This window comes from Pseudorasbora parva, chromosome 8, assembly GCF_024679245.1.
Source record: "Pseudorasbora parva isolate DD20220531a chromosome 8, ASM2467924v1, whole genome shotgun sequence".
NCBI lineage: Eukaryota > Metazoa > Chordata > Actinopteri > Cypriniformes > Gobionidae > Pseudorasbora > Pseudorasbora parva.
Genome location: NC_090179.1, coordinates 25643878 through 25661020, shown reverse-complemented (window position 1 = coordinate 25661020; position 17143 = coordinate 25643878). Strand labels below are relative to the sequence as shown.

General features: G+C 40.3%; 1 protein-coding gene across 1 annotated transcript; it reads left to right on the top strand.

Moving 5' to 3' along the window:
- Positions 1 to 9888: 9888 nt before the first annotated feature.
- On the top strand, positions 9889 to 15447 carry si:ch211-137a8.4 (protein starmaker). The gene is made up of 3 exons (XM_067450517.1): positions 9889 to 10195; positions 12033 to 14059; positions 14915 to 15447. The coding sequence occupies exons 2-3, from the start codon at positions 12214 to 12216 to the stop codon at positions 14935 to 14937; spliced, it is 1869 nt and encodes a 622-aa protein (XP_067306618.1). The 5' UTR covers positions 9889 to 10195; positions 12033 to 12213; the 3' UTR covers positions 14938 to 15447.
- The last annotated feature ends 1696 nt before the right edge of the window (positions 15448 to 17143 follow it).

The window sequence follows — 17143 nt, the reverse complement described above, 5'->3', positions numbered from 1 at the left end:
AGAGAGAGTGAAAACAAGTGGTTGGCTGTGGATGGTTACATTGGAATGAGTGTGGAGTGATACGCCGTGTGATTCTCATTGGGGGGAAGCAGTCAGTGCCTTGCTCTGTGTATCTGGCTTGGTGGACTTGCTGAAAGGAGGTTTTGTGCTGCTGCCAGAGGAGAACACTCAAAAAGATTATGAAAGAATGTTTCAAATTCAATTAGCACACAAATGATCTTAGCTGGAAACGTCTGCAGATGGCCTTTCAACCTCATCTCTATCCATTCAGAGCTCTTGGGAGTTCTGTAGTCAACACTGCAGAAAATGAAGTGTTCTGTGCATGGGTAAGCAAGCCTGTCTTTTGTTTGATGATGAGTTTATTTACTTGGCAAGAGTAAAAGTGGACTCTCAAATCGAACCATATACCTCTGCAAGCCTGGAGCCCATAAACCCCAAGCAAATAAATTCTAGTATCCACCTGAGGAGCACATGAACAAACAGGGAGGTTTTCTCTAGCAATAAAACCTTTAGAGGAAATGGCCTTTTCTGAACTCTGTTGGAGCATTGAAGGTCAGTGCTGCTGTTACAATACTGGTAATTGCTGATATAAAGAGCATTTGGATTGGGTGGGAAAGGGTTTCTACGGTAATAGTTCCTATGAAAGATGGCTTGTTAATAAAACATGTACATTTATTTTTCTGGGCTGCACAACTTGCATGATCTGGAACCAAATGTGACTTTATTTTTTAATGAATGTAAAGGCATTTTAATTTTGGCTCCTAACTCACTCTTGCGGTTGGCATCCGTTATATGTGGCATTACAAGTTGACAGGGCAGATGTGTATCAGAAAATTCAAAAAATGTGAGTTGGGACAACCTGACTCTGATTAGGCTGCATCGCTAACTCAGTTTTGTGATGGTTACTCTGAATTAATATGATGCCACTGACCACAACAGGCCTTGCCTATGTCAGGGGAATTGCCATGCTTGAAAACAGAAAGAGCATTTTGTTTTTGCACCATTCAGCTGAAATGTGGCCAAACTAATCCAGAAGGCCCAGCAAATTGCATTCCTGTGTATTACAGAATATTAGTAACACCATTTACCATTATAACGCTGTAAATATCATAACATGCAGTACCTGACAAAAGTTTGGATACTCTAATTTTTGGTTACACTTTATTTAAAAGTATGTGCACTTGCAGTGAACTTGCCTAAGAAAGAACTGGGTAATATGTCACTACGTGGGTTAAGGTTAGGTATAGGGGTAACATGGCCTCAACTTTGCTGCGTGTTCCCAGGGGCAGGGTTTATGTAAATTGTAGGGTTAGTGATGTCACTAACCTGGAAAGAAGCTCATTGAAGTACCTACCAGCTGTTTGTTGTAGACCTTAAAAAGCGGGAAAAAATCTACTTTTGCTTTGAACTGCTTGTTAAAATGTTGCATCTTTACAATGTTGTTTATGCTCCGACAGCAACACTACACACTAACTAGAGTTAAAAAAGTGAAATCATAATCAACCACCCCATTAAATGTCATTTTGGTGATCAAAAAAATTTAAGGGATAAAATGTACAACAGGGGAACTATTAAGTAAAAACAGATATATTGAATTAAAAAAAATTTTTTTTTTAAAAATTAAAAGAACTCCTTTCTATTTCAATGTATTTTATAATATACTTTATTCCTGTGAGGACCAAGCTGAATATTCCAAAACATCCCTGACCAGTTATGGCATGGCCTCCACTAGACCCCAGAAATAGTGCTGTGTTCTGGCACCAAGATGTTAGCAGCAGATCGTTTAAGTCTTGTAAGTTACGAAGGGGTGGACCGGACTTGTTGTTCAGCACATCCCACAGAGGCTCGATTAGACTGAGATCTGGGGAATTTGGAGGCCAAATCCACACTTTAAAATCTGTGCTCCTCAAACCCTGAACCATTTTTACTGGCAGGCCGCATTATCCTGCTGAAAGGCTAAGAGAGAGTACCGTTTTCATGAAGGGGGGTACATGGTCTGCAACAATACTTAGGTAGTTGGTATGTGTCAAAATAACATCCACATGGATGGCAGCACCCAAGGTTTCCTAGCAGAACATTGGCCAAAGCATCATACTGCCTCCGCCAGTTTGCCTTCTTCACAGTGATCTATTTATATATTTTTTTCTATATTATATTTGGACCATAAGTCACCCTTGAAAATAATTATCTAATGCAGTTTCTTACTGTATATATTTAGAAATGTCCCTGCTTGGTGAGAAAGTAATACAGAAAACATCTGTGTGGCTCATTTGTTCATTGCATGACTCATTAGTTATGCCTGATGTGAGATTCAGACATCAGAATTGTCTGCACACATTTCATGCTCTGCTTGATGATGGACAGCAGTTTCAATCCCACCTTGCACCAAAGCCTCTTTGATCAATACTAAAAGAAGAATGTCACAATTATTATCTGTTGTTTTTAGAAACCATTTCGATGTCCTGCCAACACAAGTGGGCAAAAGTACTCAAGTAACTTAATGAGATAGCATAGAGCTAATCGACAGGATAGGGCACCATTGGCTGGGACCTTGGCTCCCACCACCCCCTCCCACACAGCAGGGCTCGGTCTCAACAACACCAGTGATTGAGATTGACAGGCTGTGCGCTAATAAAGAGATTACATGGAAATCCCTCTGAAGCCAACACTTCACGACAGCGCTCGTTTGGATATCTAGAACAGCTGCACCTCAAACGTTGTCCATGCGTGAAGTTAACGTTACGTTTAGGCCGTAAGGGACACATTAACCAATCAGCGCTATACTAAAAGGTCACTGAATAGTGCAGCTTGTCTGAGCTGTCCACCGGGGCAGTGGGATGAAAGATTTAAACTTGCTTAATCGACAAATGTCTCTCAAGTGAATAGCTGTCAGGCACAAAAATTGCACAAAAAAGTTTGCATTGCACCTTACTCTCAAATAATTGCAATTTAAAGAGATAGTTCACCTGAAATTTTTAATTCAGCCATTTACTCACTCTCATGTTGTACTATGTGTAACAAAAAAGACAATTTGTGTCCATTGAAAGTCAATGGGGTGTAAATCAACATTAAAAAAAAGACAGCTCTGGATTGATGAAAGGGTGTCATTTTGATTTTGGGGTGATCAATCCCTTTAAAGTTGCATTGAAATGCAATTATAGCATCAGATCTTTTTTTTCTGTATTGGGACATACATCGTAACGGATTATCGAAAGAAAGAAAAATGTAGGGCAGGGACTTGGGGACTACATCCGAAATAGCTTACCCTCTTGAGTAGGTGCTTATTTTGAATAAGTAATTACTTCACAACGCTAAAAAAAAGTATGTTCTATATAGTATGAAGGTAATCTACATTCGCCATGTTGCCCTCATCACGTGACCCACCAGCTTCAGTTACGTCACCACCATTCATAAATCCTCTCCCGTGGCCTCATGGAATAGTAAAGTGCCCATCGTATGCACCCTTCAGAGGTCTACTCTTACTCAGAGGTCTAGCCTACTCTTTGTGAATTTGGACATTCTTATTTTGTCACATACTGTCCTTCACCTACTATATAGTGTGAAGTTAGTGATTTCGGATGCAGCCGGAGTTTTATGCAACAGTAGTTGATTGGATGTTGAGACCGGCTAACCAAAAATGTTCTTAGAACGTTTCGCTAATGTTCCCATTAAGTTATGAACATGTTATTTCTGAATGTTCTCTCAGCATTCAAAACATCCATCAGCACATCGATTCACAATTCAGAAGGCTTGTCAAAACACAAAACTGCTGAAATCACGTGACTTTGGCAATCCGAATCATGATTCATTACGGTTCAAAGCTTTGTTTTGGAATCGGCCCATCACTATATAAGTCGTTATTAAGGGGAGGTTTTTGCACACAAACTATTCTCATCGCTTCATAAAATGATTGTAGAGCCACTGTAGTGAGCTGGGCTTTGTAACGACGTCTTTAGTGCCTTTTATGGGTCTTGAGAGAGGAAATGACATTGTTGCCAGTGGAGTCCCTTCGGAGCCATTGGATTTCAACAAAAATATCTTGATTTGTGTTCCGAAGATGAACGGAGGTCTTACGGGTGTCCAACGACATTAGGGTAAGTAATTAATGACAGAATTGTTATTTTGGGTGAACTAACCCTTTAAAGCTACACTATGTAACTTTTCCATCCGCTAGAGGGCGCCTATTCAAAACAAAGGTGTAGTTTGATGATGCCAAGTTTGAGCTCAGAATCTTGGGACATGTATTCTTCACCTGGAAAACAATCAGTTGGGAAAGAATCAGGATAGGACTCAGGCAAAAATCATGTTCATGGATGCATTTATTACTGTATTATGAAGCAGAGCCGGACTGAGTGTTGAGGGAGCTGAGCAAGGCCGCTGGAGTGATTGTTGTGCAACACACGTCTCACGAGCAGCGGGACTTTTATTATGACAGAACACAGTCGCTGGCGCCATTTCTACTTTTCCAGTCATGTGTATGAGGTAAAGCAGCTCTGTTTATCATATTAGATATATTTAAGTGTGTTATGATGTTATGATGTTACTCTGTGAGTTCGCTCAGCGGCTGCTGTGATACTTGCTTACACTGCTAAGAGTACAGTACTTCTGCCAAATAAAACCGGAAGCTTAAGGTTACGCAGATATGATGCAATTGACAGGCGACTCCCTCAGACGTCCCGGCTCTTTGGTTAAAACTTAAAATAGAAATTTTAATAGAAACATTTGGGATATTATATTAAAGGGGGGGTGAAACACTCAGTTTCAGTCAATCTCATGTCAATCTTGAGTACCTATAGAGTAGTATTGCATCCTTCATATCTCCGAAAAGTCTTTAGTTTTATTATATTTACAAAAGAACTATAGGCTGTACCGAGTCTTTCCGGAAAAAAACGAGCGCCTGGAGGCGTATCGTGTGGGTGGAGCTAAAGAATGACAAGCACGCAAAGCAGTGACGTCCTCAAGCAAGGAGAAACTCATGGCTATCGAGCTCAGCTAATACAGATAATGATCCAGAATCATTCAGAGTCTGAAATAAATTGAACAGGAGAAACAGCAACAGCAGGACGTCTGTCTCTGTGGTATGTACTGTATTTAGTGGCCTGTCAACATTTATGTGTCTTAACACAAATGTTGTGTGTCTTTAAAAAAAGACACAACATTTGTGTGTCTTTTGAGGACATGATTCGGTTTATGGACTAGTGTATGCGATTAAACCTTAGCAAGCAAAACGGTTTTGCACGCCAGACTAGTGTAACCGTTAGCACATTTGAATGACAAAGCACGCGATTGTGTCGTTTACTGATGTTTACTCATGCGACGGTAGCCAACAGCAGAGACATTTGAAGCAGTTTTACTCACCGGCTGCTTCCAAAGCAGGACCGAACCTTTATCGCTGGGACCGCTCCGTCAAAAACACACTTCTTTGGTATGATTTGGTGAAGTCCTGACAGCAGTGAACGATGGAGATCCACTTTGCGACGCGACTGAAGCGATGTTGTGAAGCTTCCCGTCATTTCTGCGTTCAAATCGGTTCAAATGCAGCGCTGCCTTCCCGGAATGCTGTGCTGAAGCGTTGAAGTCGCTCGACGTCACCCATAGTAATAAAGTGGAGCGCGGCGCCTGGATCGACTGGATCTGCACCTGAGAGTGTTTACGGCGTGCATTTCCTCTCTCGCTCTAGTCACACGCGCGCGCACCCTACCGGGAGAAGAGCTCGTACGGCCCATACAAGGACCTTCTGATCTATTAACGTCAACCCGAACCATACTCGAAAAAAACTCTCCGAAACTTGTGAGAAACCGGAAGGAGTATTTATAACACAGAAATACTCCATCAAACGTCCAACATTAGTTTTTTGAAACTTTGTCTATGTTTAGGATGGGAATCCAAGTCTTTAACAGTGTAAAAAGCTCAGTATGCATGAAACAGCATTTCACACCCCCTTTAAGAACTCAACTGAACAAAATATATAACACTGGCCTGGAGGTTTTTGGATATTTTACTGCAAAAATACTACATAGTGCACCTTTAACATTGCTGGAAGATTTGTTGTTCTTAACTTCTGTTAGAATGCTCTCTAATAGCTGAGGATGAGGGTGTTGCATTTAAAAGCAGATGATCTTGCAGGAACGGGTTTAAGTTAACATGATTGGAGAAGTCCTGCATCCGTCACCAAAAAGAAGTTTCACTGAAAGATCCAGTTACAACATGAATGAAATGAAACATATGCATAGAGCTATAATATGTAGACAGGGTAAGTTTTCATTTCATGCTGACTTTAAGCACAAAAGCAACTTTCAGTCTTTCGGTGCATGCTATGATATTACTTCAGCATCACCCGGACAGCAGCAGCCCTAGCAAGGCCGGGTCTTGTTTTGGATCAGATCAGGCTGGATGTAATCTTCCCTTACAGGAGCTGATGGATGTTTTGGGCTGGCGAGGAAATAAATTAGGAGGTGGACAGCCAAAAAATGCTCATTCCTCCAAAGTTCTCCTATAGGTACAGGTTGCAGAGGAGTGAAGTATGCCAAAGCAATCTATTTCACACGGCGCGGCTGAAACCTAATTACACAGATTAATGTCCCATGGAAGGTGCCATTACCTAAATAGCCTCCTAAAAAAGGAGGAGACTTTGCTTCAGCCCAAATATGCGGTTTAAATGCTAATGGATCCTTGAAATCTAGATTTGAATATGTACGTCCTGACTTTCTCTAGTCTGCTGCTGGAGAAAGATTTTGTGCAGCCTTTAATTCCCCCTCTGCAGGCACTTCGCTTGACAATGACAGTAAGCCTGGATAAGTCCCCACCCCGCCTTCTCCAACGTGAAATATTTAACCAGGGCTGCCAGTAGCTGAGCAAAAGGCTAAACTTATCACTTAATTCTGATTTCCTTTCCTTTGCACATCTCACCTGTTTAGTGTGCAAAGCCTGGACTGATTAAACTGCTTTTACTTCTCATGTTCACCATTAGGGACCCAGTGTTGTAGGACTAACAGAAATTGATCAGCTCACTTCTGATCCCGGTGTTTACAGCTGCGTGTGGAAGCACGTGCTGGTCATCCCGCCACGACACCAGCTTCTTAAAATAAGACCTCGGTTGTGGCAGATGACAGAGCGGGAAATGGATTTGACAGTCAGAGCCGTGAGGTTGACGCGGCCTTCGGTTGAATCTGTCAGAGGAGAAGCACCCCACCCCCAGCTTCACCCCTCTGCTGCTCACACACAAGCACACGCCGTTGCAATACAAGACTTTAGCATGGCAGACATACACACACTTGCTCTTTCCACCCCACCTGAAGACTGGGCATTTCACAAATGCGGTGCAACATTCCCGTCCCCACGCTTGTGACATCGGATGTGCATTTACAGGTTTAGTGGTAGGTTTTTGTGGGCTGTTGAGAGAAGCTTGTACATGAGACACATCTGTTTCCACAGTTATGAACGGAACATGCCGTGACTGGGATTTTTTTTTTTTTTTACAGGAATTCCTGTTGTTCCTGTCATCAGACTGGTCACTACATAGAGTTGACCTTCAGACATTTCTACTTTTCTTATTGCTGTTTCCGACATCAAGCTATACTGGCCAGGAAAAAGAAAAAAACCTCTCAAATGTTTGTTTGTCACTTTTTAACACAAATTATTTAAAACATTATTTAAAACATGACATAAAACACACACAGAGGCAAAATTGTATTGTGTTAAAACGATTTATTTATTATCACATTTCATACACAATGGCAAGATATTGCATTGCGTTAATGTTATTTGTTTGTTTATTTATTTATCACATTTTATACACAGTGGCAAGATATTGCATTGTGTTTCATTTGATTTATTTGTTTGTTTGATTATATCACATTTCATACACAATGGCAATATATTGCATTGAGTTAACTTCATTTATTTATTTATCTATCACATTTCACACACAGTGGCAAGATATGGCATTGTTTCATTTTATTTATTTGTTTGTTTGTTTATCACATTTCATGCACAATGGCAAGATATTGCATTGAGTTAACTTTATTTATTTATTTGTATGTTTGTTTATTACATTTCATACACAATGGCAAGATATTGCATTGTTTCATTTTATTTATTTGTTTGTTTGTTTATTACATTTCATACACAATGGCAAGATATTGGATTGTCTTAAATTTCTATTTGTTTGTTAGTTAGTTTATTTATTTATTGCATTTCATGCAGTGGCAAGATATTTTATTGTGTTTATTTATTTATTTATTTATTTATTTATTTATTTATTTATTTATTTATCACATTTCATACACAGTGGCAAGATATTGCATTGTGTTAACTTTATTTATTTATTTATCACATGTCATAGACAGTGGCATTGTGTTAACTTTATTTATTTATTTATCACATGTCATACACAGTGGCATTGTGTTAACTTTATTTATTTATTTATTTATTTCATAAACACTGGCAAAACATTGCTGTGTTAATTTTATTTATTTATTTATTTATTTAACCTATCCAGGGTAAATATATAAAAATGGTTACATAGAAATCTATTTTAAATTATTATTTAAAAATAAATAAAAGTAAATTTTATTGACATGACCATTTATAGCCTACAACTAAGTGATCTATACCATCTCTGGAGTGCATTGAAGGTCAGACAAGCATGTTTTTTTTAAACATTTAGACCTCCCTTCACCTAAGCATTGCATACATGCACAATCATAACAGAGTTACTTTATGTCCTGTAAAAATAATCCCCTGTTATCCTGCTATTTATAGGTCGCTCCTACAAACTGACCAATCCCTTCTGCCCCTCCCTTCGCTTGAATGAGGATGATTTTACTATGATTCTTTGGCAGGATGATAATCCTCCAGAGTCGTTCAGTAGCGCCGTGAACCCGTCCGAGACTGAATGTCTGACTCGATGATGCCTCCAGACAGATGTGGCATCCTCCATGAGGAAATTAAAGCTCAATGAAGGAGAGCAGAATTCTCTTGCAGATGCTCAATCATATGAAATATTCATCACAGAGCAATGCATTTCCAGTGGAACGCGCATATCATTCTGGCCTTGGGGCAAATTGTGTCCGATATTTTGAACAGGGACACAACAAAACCCCATTTGGTTTTGGGCCTTGGCACAGTCCTAAATATTCCATTTCATCCCTCAGCTCTGTTCTTTAGGGTCTCTCTCAAGAGCATTCTGGGATGCAGACACTTGTACGTATTTATCTTTCTTACTGTCCAGTTGAATCAACCCAATGTGCACACGGGCCTTTGTTCTGATTCCCCAACAATTATCTTCAGATAATGAGGTCAGTTTGTTCACATTTCTATTTGTGGAGCCTGTTCATCTGAACAGAGTTATGGGGGAGTGAGTAACATAGGGTGAGATATGTAACACCATCAGTTTAACCAATTAGAAATTAGTTATGGGTGACATCACTATTATCCACCACCAGCCTCATCAGATGACAGCAAAAAACAAAAAAAAAAGCTGTCTCTATTTTCATTTTTAATATTTATTTCAATATTATTTCTATTTTAAGTAACTTAAAGCACTACATTTCTAATGTCCGTGTTTTTCTTTAATTGGTTTTATATAATCCCACCCTTTGACATTTTTGCGTTTAGCAGAAAAAATATGAAATATTACGTCAACGTGTAAGACAAACAGCAAAAGCAGCGTGTTGCAGACGTTAAAACTAAATGTTACAACACCCCCCAGTCTCCCCGAACGCTCGATCTGCTGCCCTGCATCATGGGGTACAGGAACAATCTGCGGACCTGCCGCAGCCAATCTGAAGGCTCGTGATGCAACATCAACACATTCTAAGCAAATCAGGGGAAGTGGCTGAAATTAAAGTTACCATCTCAACCCCGTACTGTAACCCTCTTAGTGTTGGGGGCGGGTGTGTGTGTGTGTGTGTGTGTGTGGTGGCGGCAGGGTGGGGGTGGTCTCCCTGGTTGCTAAGGGCAACAGGGTGAGATAGATGGAGCCGCAGCTGCGCGTCTGTTAATACCAGCGCTCGACCCTCAACGTCCCCGCGCGCAATTCTCCACACACACACACACACACGCGCACACTGATCTCTCTTCAGTCAAGGCATGAGGATGCGAGCGGGGATTTAGTTTCAGTGTCTTTTCCAGTCTGGAGCAGATTATTACCTTTCCTCCAGCACACGGGACGGATTTACACACGCGTAACAAGGTTTGCAGACTCTTTTCTTAGTTATAATATTTTCTATATATATATATAATTTTGAGAATTTATATTGGGCACAACTTCATTTTGTATGCTAGATCTGATTACCTTTCTTTATTGTGTCAAAATACAAACGTGTTGTTTTAAACCCTTCGCCTATGCATTAACAATGGACATTATAAGGAAGTGCAGAGATTTAGATGGAAAGCACAATGGGCGCGCAATGACTGCGCCCTGGATTTGAATTCGTAGGCACGGTGAAATTGAGCATTTGGTTCAACGAATCCGTTTCCAGCTTGTCTTGCTTTGTGTTTACGTTTTTGAACCAGGACATCTGCTTCACCATTGCCTGTTTGCTCAAGCAACTGTTACGAGTTCATTCATTCATGCGATCAACTTCGCCAAACGTGCCAGACTGTCCTCTCGCATATTATTATCAGACGCACTCAAGTGTGAATTTGCTCTAAATTGCTGCTCTCAGTCTGTGGAGAATGCATCAACTAAATTTACAAAACAAAAACATTTCAGTCGCGGAATTGGGCACCGACGAGATTTCGAGAATAAAAGAAGCATGGCTTTACCACAATAGACACTGAATGCGCGCGCGCTTGTGTGTGTGGCGCGCGGGTTGTTGTTTTCCCGCTGCATGATGATTTCACAATTCCCACATCACACGTTTACACGGTGACAGACATGTTGGTGATTACTGGAAGCTTCGCGAATCTGAATATCTTCAACTATTCACAAACTACTGCGGGGTCTTATAAATTGGTGATCCGAAGGAAGTGTCATGAATGAGTATTGATCATGTTTTCCAGACACAACAGAAGTAGGATGTCTCGAGTCTTTTCGAAGCATTTTTGGCGAATAACACACTACCCGGGCATAACAGTCAATTAAAATAACTTGGGTGATGTTGATATCAACGCATTTTTACAAAATGGAGGAGATGGTTAGGGACGCATTAGCAATGCAAATTAGGTTTTGAAGAGCACTGGCACCTGCTGTCTCAAGCATTTGCATTGGCTTTTCCCTCGTTTCTCATTAGAATTATGTTCTACTTCTGCAAAGCAAGGTTTGAGCCCACACTTAGGGCTTTATCAAGGGAGCTTCTCCAAGTCTCTTCTCTTGCGTTTGCATAACAAAGGGCAAGGGTTTTGTCCATGAAAAGAGGGGACAAAACCGTCAAGCCTCAATTGTCCCAGTGTCAGTCGGATGGGCAAGCAGGGTCTTGTGTCCCATCAGTAAACAGACTCAGTCACGGCAAAATCCAATTAAGCCATGTTCTTTCCATTAGGCTTTTCACAAGGCAAAGAATATTGCTTCTGTGTTTTATGCTACTGTACTCAGTTTACTGTGCATAGTCATAAAGTTCCTTGAATAGATCAATTATGTAACTACATCATGTGGTTTCACCTCTAGCATCTTAGACCGAATAGACAATGTAAAATAATTTCAAATTCGCAAGTGGGTCATTTCAGAGGAAGCATTAAATTGCTTTAAGCATCAATGAAGCTTGACGTAAGATCAGTTTTTATCACAAAAGAATCCTCTGTGCAGAAACAAAAACAGCCCCAGTGTTAAGCGACATGAGTTGACCCAGGGTGAAGAGTTTAGGTTTTATAAGATCTTTCATTTTGATATGGCAAACGGTATGTGAACTTTTTTCACATTTGCCATTTTTACGTCCTTGCCTGAAAACACATATGTGCGTGTTTATGCAAAAATATAAGCTTAATTGTAGAGCTAAGATACATAAGTTTCAAGCATAAAAAAAAACATTTTCTCAAATGCTAATAAATACAGCCAATTTAAAACTGATTGTTGTCTCTTCTCCTTCTAGCTTTGAGGTCCATCTTCTCCACACGGACTATGATGCAGAGTTGCCTAATTCTTATGGAAAAAAGTTGGATAGGAACACTCTCAGAGCTGTTGGCTGATCATCAATGAACTCGGTTCCATAAAGAACACAAGGAAATAATTATTTTTCACACAGAAACACCTGATAGTTTTTGTTTTCGGATATGGCGGCTACTGAGGCTACTGCAGAGCCTGTCCAAGCAGATAATGTCGAGAACAAAGCTGAGGTGGAACCAACAAAACCAGACCCAGCTTCAACAGAAGAAGCCCCAGCTTCAACAGAGGAAACACAGCCTACTAACGAAGCACCGCCAAGCACAGAGCAACCAGCTGATAGCAAATCCAAACCAGCCTCTGAAAAAATATGGGACTCTTTTTTAAATAAAAGTGGGCTTGGAAAAGTAATGGGAGGGAAGAAGAAGAAGGAGCAGCATGCAGGAGCTGAGGATACTACTGGCGAGGAACAGGATAAGGTCTCCACTCAGAATGATCAAGGAGATACTGCAGGCCCTACAGACCCGGAATCTAGTCAGCCAGCAGAAGCTAATGAGACTGCAGCTGATGGGCAGACTATTGAAAAAGCACCAGAAAATGAGGAGGCTTCCCAAGAGCAAAAGGCATCTGGTGCCAAGCCAAAGCAAGGAGAGAAGTCCAGTGTCAGAGACTTCATCCGCAATCCTGTCGCTAAAATTTTCTCACACAAAAGCACAGACAAAAAGGATGGTACAGGGGGTCTCCAAAAACATGACAAGGTTCGTTCGAAATCACTAGACAGACTAGAGGATGCTGATGCCAGCACAACTATGGCTGACCAAGCAGAGGAGCCTCCGACTACAGACGAGCCAGACAAGTCTAACCCTCAAACAACAAAAAATGTGAAACGCTGGCACTCTTTTAAGAAACTTATGGCTCAAAAAAGTCACAAGAAAAGCACAGATGAATCCAAGGACGCTGAGGGGGCGGAGGGAACAAGTGCAGATGGAGCAGGAGACACTGGGACGTTGGATTCCACAACAAAGTCGGAGCAATCTGGCCAAAAGCGTTGGAAATTGAAGAGATCTTGGACATTCCAGGGTCTGAAGAGAGATCCATCAGTTGTTGGAATCCACAAACCAAAGGACAAAGACTCTTCAGATGTAAAAGATGAAAACGCTCCGGAGGCAGAACAGGGGATGGAAGATGTAAAGGTAGCCAGTGACGTAGAAACACAGGAGAAGACTCATGATGATGGTGATGAGGAGAAAGGAGCAACTGCTACTACACAGCATGCAAAATCTGTAGACCAGCATGCAAATGAGATCTGGACCTCTTTCAAAAAACGAGTTATTCCCAAATCAAAGAAGGCAACTGACACTGGTGGAGCAGAGGAGGAAGCAGCGGGTGAGCAAGAGCAGACTGATGAACCACAGGCGGGTAAAGACTCAGGCAAGACAGCCAAGGCAAAAAGGACACACTTCAACCGTGCTGTGTCACTAAAGAACTTCATACTGCGAAAGGGGAAGAGTACCAGCATGGACATGGGGGAGGGTACAACAGCCCAGAAAGATGGTGATGATACTGGTGAGAGTGAGACTAAAGACATGGATGGCCTTGATGATGCAGCTGGGGCAACCGATGTCCCACAGACTGGATCAGAGGAGCAGACTGTGGCTCAGAGTGAGAGCAATAATGAAGCTCAGGTGGCAGGCGAGCACAAGAGTTCTGATGGAGAGGACCGGTCCAACACTAGCGCACCATCTGGTCAGCCATCAGACAAGTCTCACGCAGCGGATCCAGCACCAGAGGGTGGAGGCCAGGTTGAGCCAAAAGCCAATGGAGAGAATGGATGCTCGGATGCTACATCAGAGGACACCGCAGCACACAATCATGACGCAACCACCCAGAATGATGTGAAGGATGAGGAGACCAACCAGGAAACCATAGACTCTAGTGGCAAAACTTGTCCGAAGGATGGAAAGATTCTCAATCAAGACGGAAAGTGCGATACGGTCAATGCAGTTGCCCAAAGCGGTGAGTGTCAAGCCCCAATTGACTCGAGAGATCTACAGCAAAATGGAAATGACAAAGCTGAATCTAAAGTAGGACTAGGTACTAGTGTTGAGGTAGAGACCAGGGGGGATGGGGCCCCTCAATGTGAAGGGTCCCTTTCTGGGTCAGCGAAGACCAATACAGATGAACAAGAGGAGGCCTTGAAGAGGATGTTCTATGAGGTTGCAGCTTCCATCGTTCGTGCAGTTGTATCCTCAGCCACTGAACAGTTAGCCAAGGAGAAGGATCCTTCGGACAGTAGTTTGAAGTGTTTTCAGTCTGAAAATAATAGTAGTTACACAGATATTGATGTTAGTTACCGTCACAGAGAAGTTACATTAAATCAGGGATCTCTGTATTGATCCTCAGCATCTGTGTTTGTGGGAAAATGTTCTGGTGTTGTGGACACATGTCAAAAAGCTATTGTTATATCCCATCACCCCTTTAAAAAGTTGTACATTTCAGGGGCAGTGAATTCAATAGAAGATACAGGCGCATTAACTGAGCTGTTGTGAAGTTACCCAAAGTACCAATTTGTGTATTTTCAGGAAGTATTCTCTACCTATAATAATATATTAAATGAAAAATTATAGCATGTCTCAGTGTCAATGTGGAGCCAATAATAATTAAGTGTTCTTAAGGTTGAGGATTTTCACATGCAGTTGTGTAGTGTTTGCTGTTCTGTATTATAAAGTTGACAAAATGTATTTTTGGTGAACCTAAATTACCTCTCCTCTGTGACAAAAATGTGTGAGTAATTAAATATTAAAATGAAAAATTGAAATGTAGAAATATATTGTAATATATTCTGAAATCTCTTCTGTTATTATTTACCAGAAAAAAAGGCGGGAAACGTGTGACGCCACACAAAGAGGATTAGATCTGCATGGGATTCGTTCAGCGAGGAGCTTTGCCCCCCCTCCCCCCCAAAATATGGAGTAATCACATGTTTACGCCACGAGTCACCATGGTGAGAGATGCAATCCACATAGTTGAAAAAAAAAATCTTGAAAAGCAATAATTCAGACTCATCAATCAGTGCAGTTCTTGCTATCATTCCATCATTGTACATGTTTTGCCTGTCTACTAGTGAGATTTTATATTGTCATAAAAGACATTCCTTTGAAATGTTAATCTCAGTGATCACAAAGTACTGTGGTCATAAAGACTGTTAGTTTTATATTAATTGCCATTCTGTTTGTAGTTTTCCTTTGACTAGATATATGTGATACAGACACATTTAAAATAACAGCCCGCCAGACTGCCCCCCGAATTGTGAATTCAATACGGAATGTGCTCTAATCTCTGTGTTTTTGTTTTTAGACTGTTATCTTGTGTACATGAATAAACCACCATTAAACATTAAATAATTCTCTGGGTTTTCTTGCAGGTTATGACATTCTTTGCCATTGACAGAGTTTAGGAAATTTCAAAGAATTGCTGAATGATAACAGATTAATTGGCATGCAAACAAGCAGAACATTTTAACAGCCCCTGTCAAAAGTTTTTTGAAAATAGTCATTAGTTCAAAAATACAGTAATACTGTGAAAAATTACAATTTCAAATAATTTTCTATTTTAATACATTAAAAAGTCCTTAATTTCTGGTGACAAAGCAGAATTTTTGTGGAAACGGATACTATTTAAACATTTGTGGTAAGATTTAAATAATAAATCTTGTTTAAATAATGTTTATTCATCAAGAATATGTTAAATTCACCAAAAGTTACAGTGACATTATACTGTTACAAAAGTTTTCTTAATAAAATTAATAAAAGTTGTTCATTGAACTTTCTTTTCATCAAAGAAAGCAAGCTAGGAACTGTTTTCAACATTGGAGCACATCATATTAGAATGGATTTCTAAAGGACCATGTGACAATGAAGCCTGGAGTAATGATGCTGAAAATGTAGTTTTGCATCACAGGAATTACATTTGTAGATATATTAAAATAGAAAAGTTATTTTAGTTTGTAAAAAATATTTCACAATATTACTGTTTCACTGTATTTGTGATACAACAAATGAAGCCTTGGTAAGCAGAAGACATTTCTTTCAAAAACAAAAAAAGTTTGTATTTTTTTACCTTTGACAGCTACTGTAGTTTCCCCCCAACAATTCTTTTTCACAGTAATGCATAATTAACATCTTGGAAAAAGGAACATTGTTGTATAAAACCCTTAATATGAACACAATTATAGCAAATGTCACTTACAAGTTACAACTGTACCTCGATCACCATTATGTTTACACTTCACCATTTAAACTAATTCGCAGAGATCATGCTATTAGCACGTTAACGGCAGATTAACAGATTGCCTAGCAACAGGTATTGGTGCAGCATTCCCTATAGCTCACCGCCAGGGTCAGGGTTAATGAAGAACCGTGTGGAAGTATTAACAAATAATGAGTTGACTTAACAGGGACAAAACAGGACAGGGATATTGAGACTGTACTTTCAAGCGGGTGAAACTGACACTCCGCATGACAGATTTTTGAATGTGGCTTTGAGAGGAAATCAATACCTATTGACAACACAACCCGGGTGGACTTTACAGACTTAGCATATGTTGTCAAAGCGGTAAGTCTTTTCTTACAAGTCAAAAAGGGTCAGTGGTAATAACGTTTTACTGTTTTTGCCGTAAAAATACTTTTATTTGCATTTTGCACATGCTGTTAGATATCATATGGCCAGCAGTTTGACTGGTTCTAGGGGGGAAACAGATTTAAAAAAACATCGAGAGAAAGAGAGATGAGCTTTGATCAATTGTTATAGACTGTTCACAGACAAAAATCTAGCAACCTCATTTTCCTTTGTCATCTAACTGTACCCAAAGGCAGATGAGTTTTTATTAACTATGACACAGAGCATTAAAAACTCACGTTAGATAAATCCATTGAAAGGCAATCTGCTTAATGGTCCACAGGCCAGCAAGATGACACTTAATGGCCACTTTTACTGAAAATACCAGCAGGTCAGAGAGGTACTTTTAATCTATGAAAGCATACTGACGAATTAAAGAAAACCAGAAAAGCGAGCTTTCATCTGGCATGTTTTCCCATCTTT